Source organism: Bison bison, unplaced genomic scaffold (genome assembly GCF_000754665.1).
Source record: "Bison bison bison isolate TAMUID 2011002044 unplaced genomic scaffold, Bison_UMD1.0 scf7180017864516, whole genome shotgun sequence".
Lineage (NCBI taxonomy): Eukaryota > Metazoa > Chordata > Mammalia > Artiodactyla > Bovidae > Bison > Bison bison.
The window spans coordinates 2,187,453-2,193,704 of NW_011495069.1; the positions used below are offsets into that span (position 1 = coordinate 2,187,453).

Sequence of the window (6,252 nt, forward strand, 5' to 3'; positions counted from 1 at the left end):
TGAAACTTCAGTTGTGCCAATTAAACCTTCTCAGGAGGCGGTGCGGAGAGTTAGACCTGGGGGATGAACCCAGCTCCTGCAGATTCCCAGAGGTTTAACCGCCTAGAGGACCTCCCTGAGCAGGGACCTCATGGCCTGGTAGACAACTCCCACGTACCCTACAGAGCCACTGTTCCGACAGGGAAGCCTTGTGAAGGGGGATGGGGAAATGCTCTACCGTATGAGGCCCAACGAGGCCTCACAGAAGGCACACGCCGAACAGACCGCATGTCATTATACACGTGAAGCAGCGAGCCAGCAGGCAGGAGGGAGCAGTCAGAGAGGACACGGGCCTCTTCCCAGGCCTGCCCCGCCCCCACTCCACGGCAGCACGAGGGGAGCAGCACATGCGGATCACGGTACCCAGGAAGTCGCCACTCGAACGCTCACACCTACCAGCAATCAGAACTGGCCTTGTTCTGCTCCTCGAAGGACCCGAAAGCCACCCTACCTGGCTGCCCCTTCCCGCCCGGGCACCAGAGCCCAGGCCAGCTCCCGGACAGGTGCTCCGACCCCGCCACGCAAACCCCGGGCACTCTCTGTCCCATCACCCTCTCAGCACCGACCCACTCTCGCTCTATCATCTGTGTATCCTCAGCAGACGCGCCACGAAAGCAAGGATGTGGTCATCTGGACTCAGGGCCGGAGCCCTAGGACTTGGCGAGCATCTGGCTTGTGTCAAACAGGCCAATGCTGGTCAAGTAAATGAGTTAAGTTTTGCACTCTGAGTTGGATAAGGATGGTTTTAAACCGGAATAGAACATGTGAAATATGCCCCTGGCTCGGTGAACCTGGTGAGAGACTTCACCTCTCTGCATCTGTCACTTCCTCTGTAAAACGGGGAGAACCCTCTTGCACAGGCCGACGTGAAGATTCGGTGAGACCGAGAGAGGCAGCGGACGCCAGGCTCGCCAGGTACTGGCTGGTAACCGCTGCTATCGGCACTGCTGGTTTACTGTCAGCATATCATTAACCCACAACACTGACTCCACTTGGGAATTCCCGTTCAGCAGCTGGACAGGCTTCTTGCCACATGGCTGGGTAAGAAGAGCTACAAATAAACCAGAAATGCCAGCAACGAGACCAATTCTCGGCTTCACTGGGGAAGGAGCTGTTCTACTACAGGGCAACGTTCTCGATGTCACGAGTCTTCAATCACCGAAATTTACTCTAATGGTGAGACTCAATAATATGTGGAAACATCAGGCAAATACAGACTCAAACTCTAGCTCTTCACCTCGAGGTCCTGTGTGTGTGGGGGGGGGTTCATTTAGCCTCTGGGAACCCCAGTCTCATCAGTAAAAATGGGAACATCAACGGCCCCAGAGGTTCTTGAAAGGATTAAAGATACTGCATGTAAAATACCGGCACGTGGCAGCGTGAAGATGAAGCTGACTCGCACGGCGACGCACCTGGGGCAGCTTGGACGCTACGGGCCAGCGCGCCCGGCTCCCTCAGAGCCCTGCTTTTGCTTCTGGGTCGTGGGTCTTTTTGTCGACACGTGTCAGATGGACACAGGTAATTCTGTATGATGTACTATACATACCAAATCTGCTAAAACCTGGACCACCATGCCAGCTGTCTGCAAGGAGGAGCCTGAGCTCCTTCTCCAAGGATGGCACTGCCGCGTCCCGACGACACTGCAGCAGTCGGAGGCTTTGTTTCTCTCATTCTTTTTCCCCGCCTACATCCTAGGTCAGCTCAGGGTGGGCACACTCTAGACTGAAGGCCAAATGCCACCTACCTCTAGGCTCAAGAGAGGGCTTTATGTTTTTAAAGGATATGGGATGTGTGCTTAGCTGCTCAGTTGTGTCTGACTCTTGTGACCCCATGGACTGTAGCCCACCAGGCCCCTCTGTTCATGGGATTTTCCAGCCAAGAGTACTGGAGTGGGTTGCCATTTCCTTCTCCAGGGGATCTTCCCAAACCAGGAATTAAACCCGGGTCTCCTACACTGCAGGCAGATTCTTTACCAACTGAGCTACGAGAGAAGGATAATTATACATAAAAAGAAAGAATAAAGAAAAAGTGACAGGACTTACGTGGCTGCAAAGTCTAAAGTGTTTACTATCTGGCCCTTTACAGACATATATATGTCAAGTCCTCCCCTGAATCACTGGGTCCGTATTGAGGTAGCACTGCATATATTATAGGTTTGCTATGTTTTCAATATGGAGCTTAATTAAAAATGAGATCCTATTAAGAAAAAAATGCTTTGGAGATAACCTTCTCTGGAGCCTTCCCGTGCGCGGTGGGTGGAGCGAGTGGCCGCCCTTTCTGGGGGTGCGGCAGGAGGCAGAAATCTAAGAAGATGCAGCAAAAACACTTTGCCAAGCGCACGGGGTCGCACAAGAGTCAGACACGCTTCAGTGACTAAGCCACAGCAGCACAGTGAGGGCTGAGGCCCCGACGACCCCGGAGGCAGCAGCGCTGACGTGAGGGAGCTGTGGGTATCGAGGAGCCCCGACCCCCGCCTCTGCCTCCCCCCGGATCCCCCTGGCCTTGGAGACTGGTCTGGGAGCAGGGCCCTGGGCCCCAGGCGAGAACCGTCATGGCAGGCGGTGCCATGAAACCCAGCGGGGTCTCTGCGGACAGACGGACCCGGGTCAGACTCCTTGCTCTGCCTCTGGCCTCCGACACAATTCAATGAGTTGTTCTGAGCTGATTTCTTCCTCAGCAGACATGGGGGCTACAACAGCACCCACGCTGGGGAAGATCTGAGACGAAGGGTACGGGGCATCGGGCCTGGAGTCCTGCAGGCAGGCGGTGCTCACGACGCAGGGCAGTGCCCGGACGTGCCAGCCGCCTCTCAGGACGGGCCCGGGGACCACACTCCCGCCCAGCGTCCTGCAGGGCACTCAGAGCTGTCCCTGGTCAGGCCTGCCATGGGGCCGGTCATGTCTCCTCTCCAACCTACGTATCAGGGGAGCCCCTTAACTCACAGGTCTCGGTACTGGTCAAAGGCGTTGTTGGCTTCCACCTCCAGCTTCCTCAGGCGAGCAGAAGGCATGGCCCCGTCTTCCAGGGGAGGGTCATACTTGTTACTCCATGGTGACCTGCAGGGCAGAGGGAGAAGGTCACACGACTCATTCCGGGGGAGCGAGGCAGCTGAGCCCGTCAGCCCCAGCTACTGAGATTTCAGAGGAGCAGCCACGACCCACAGGCCCTGGCCAACAGATGAGGCCTTCTTTCTCGAGGTTCAGAGAGCAAGGGCTCAGACTGTCAGACCTGGCTGTGACTGCCAGGCCCCAGCTCTTACTAGCTGTGTGTTTCCAACACGTGTCTTGACTTCTCTGAGCTTCGTTTTCCTCGTATGTAAACAGAGGCTACTCTTTACCCGCAGGTCTGCTTCGAGGAGCAAAGGAGGCGAGGACATCAAGTGCCCAGAGACTAGTATACAGTTCAGCGTGCAACAAACATCACTTCTTACTCATCTTTTAAAGACCTTCCTTTGTTCTCACCACTGTATTGATGAAGAAAGACCACTCAGTCCTTCCTGACTTGCCAGCCATTCTGGAGAAAATGTCACTCTCCTCATAGATCGCCTCAGACAATTAAGGATTAAAATGAGAGCTGTCAGTTAGGGCAGCAGGAGACCGCAGATCACACGTAAGGACACCGCGGGGACGGAGCCCTCCCTGTGGCAGAGGAGGGCCCTCCAGCCTGCATGGGCTGTGTGCGCACAGAACACTGCAAGTAATGAGAACCAGTCTTGCTTTTTCCAGCCCAAAGACTCGCTGTGCTTTAAAAAATGTATTTTGCCACATCAGGAAAACATTTAACCACAGAAAGTGCTGGGAAGGCGGCTGTAAGGGAAACTCACTCGTTAATTCCCACAGGTGGACTTCACAGGGCTGGGGGCACAGAGAGAGGAGATTACAAAGGTGAGAAGGAAAAGGAGAGGCGGCCGGGGCAACGTGGAATCCGGACAAAGTCCTTCACACCCTGGGCTGTAAAGACCGAGACGCGCCCATGGTCAGAAACCCCACTGCCTTTCCTGTTTCCCTGCCTGACCACACCACTTCATGTCGCGAAGGACTCAGGGCTGACTGATTTGGGATTGAGGGTAAGGGGCAAAAGGCATCCCCGTCCCCTTAACGAGTCCTGTGTACAAACATCTTTCTTCCTGGTATCTGACGCCTGGCTCCTACTTCAGCAGATCCATCACATCAGCCGGGCAACCTCCACGCCACCCTCGGGCAGAGGCCCCCCTTTCGAGGCTGGGGGTCCACACAGGTAAGTGAGGGCAGAGTCACTGTGCCTGGTGTCCCCAAGAGTCTCCCTGCACCAGCGTCCCTCAGAGCAGGAGGTGCCTGGGCACCCTTCTTTCCACGCCAGCCCCCAACCTCACTCACCCGTTGTCAGGAGAACGTGCAACACGGCCTGAGATGCCCCTGCTGCCCCGTGACCAGCAGGCAGCCTGCGGGTTACACTGGGCCGTGCCCAGGCCACTGGCAAGCGCCCTGCCTGCTTGGAGGGCAGAAGAGAGGCCCACCCTGGGCCTCTCCCCACTCTCCCTCCCCGGGCAGGGCCGTTCTCACCGTGCTCGCCCCTCAGAACGGTGCTGCCTGGCACAACTTCCCCGACAACGGCAGTGTTTTGCGTCTGTGCGTCCAGAACGGTAGCCGGGAGCTTCAGGTAGTTCCTGAGCACTGGTGTGGCTGCAGAGTTGAATCCTAAAACTTTACTGAACTGCAAACTAGTTTAGACGGTCAACTTGAGAAGCTGAGCTCCCGGAGGGCAGGAGTCATGTCTGTCCTGCTTCCCACCGTTTGCTCCCCACCTGGAAGGGGGCCTGGCACTCCACGTGCTCGAGAACAGCAGCAAAGTAGGAGAGTGCAATCGTCACTGTACACCCGTCTCCACCCTGACACGCAGCAGGACAGACCGTTTCCCCGCCTGTCCCCTCACCCCCTTGCCGCGGTCACAGCCTGGCCTCCCGACCTTGCCCTGGGCAGCGAGGGTGCTCTGGGTAGAAGCCCGTGGCGCGCTCTGCCGTCGTGGCCCGGCGCCCAGCATGGAGCTTGCGGGCCAAAGCCTGCCAGCATGGGGCGGGGAGGAAAGGACCCCCGGCCATTCTGGCAAGTGCTCCTCCGAACCAACAGAGATGAAGCAACTCTCTGCTCTTTCTGCTGGGGGATGCCTAAGAATTAAAAAAAAAAATCAATAAAGACCTCTTACCAGGCCCAAAGATGAAGAGGGCTGTCACCACCACTATTTATACATAAACCAGGAGGCTTCGTACCTCTGCTCACCAAGGCGGGTGGAAAGGAAGCCGAGTGTGAGACCCTCCACGCCTCGCCTGCCCGGCCGGCACCCTCAGAGGCCTGACCTTCGAGGCTACGAGTCCCCCGCTGTCCGGGGTGGGGCAGGGCTGGAAGACCTGCCCCAGCCAGCTTTTGTTTAAAGGCAACCCAATTGAGACACAGCCCATCTCTCTTGCTGACTGGGAGTCTGGAATTTTCAAGAAGCCTGTACCTCACATCTCCCCTGGCTCACAGACGACAGCATTTCCAGCCGTTAGTCCTGGAGCCGGAGTAATTGTAGCTGGGGGAAAAAAAATCATAACATTACCCAGAATATTCTGAGTGGAAGGGGCACTCAGAACACATTAAAGAGCTTAAATGGAGGCCATTTGAAAAAAGACAGATGGACAGGAACGCTTAGATTTCCAAAGTCAGGCCTTTCATTTCCCTCAGAGAATGCTTTTTGTTTCAGCTAACAGGTTTCAAACAGCGCTGCTGGCAGACCGTCACACCATAAGGATCTCATTTAAGCAAACGGTCAAACACAGTTACACAGAAACGTGTGGAGAAATCAGAAGACCTTGAAGTTGTATCCCGAGAAGAGAAAAAATGAAAGCCCTCTGCCCTGTGCCCAGGCTCCTCTTCAGCCGAAGACCCCACAGCCCCCTGGGAGCCCCTAGGAATGCGGGTGGGAGCCGGCAGGGTGACCTGGAGGGGCCGCGGGTCCCACGTCCCCAGGAGGCCCGGCAAACTGGCCTGGAGTGGGAAACGCCCCCAGCCTTCCACCGGCCTCTGGGGAACAGCCGTCTCATACAGCAAGCCCGAATTTTCAGGAGGAAACAAGAAATGTAACGATGATGTTGACTTAGCAAGCCCCAGCCCTGGGGCCCCTCTTCCAGGACGCCCCCCTGAACCCCATGTCTGATGATGCACTTCGCGGCGTCTTTTTTGTCACGGGCTCCCTGGC

General features: G+C 56.3%; 1 protein-coding gene across 2 annotated transcripts in view; it reads right to left on the reverse strand.

Moving 5' to 3' along the window:
- CAPZB (capping protein (actin filament) muscle Z-line, beta) overlaps window positions 1-6,252 on the reverse strand; it is an 84,606-nt gene that overhangs the window by 32,241 nt on the left and 46,113 nt on the right. For both annotated transcript variants that reach the window (XM_010829940.1, XM_010829939.1), the window contains exon 4: window positions 2,982-3,095. In XM_010829940.1, coding sequence (XP_010828242.1) covers window positions 2,982-3,095 — 114 coding nt within the window. The remainder of the gene's footprint in view (window positions 1-2,981; window positions 3,096-6,252) is intronic.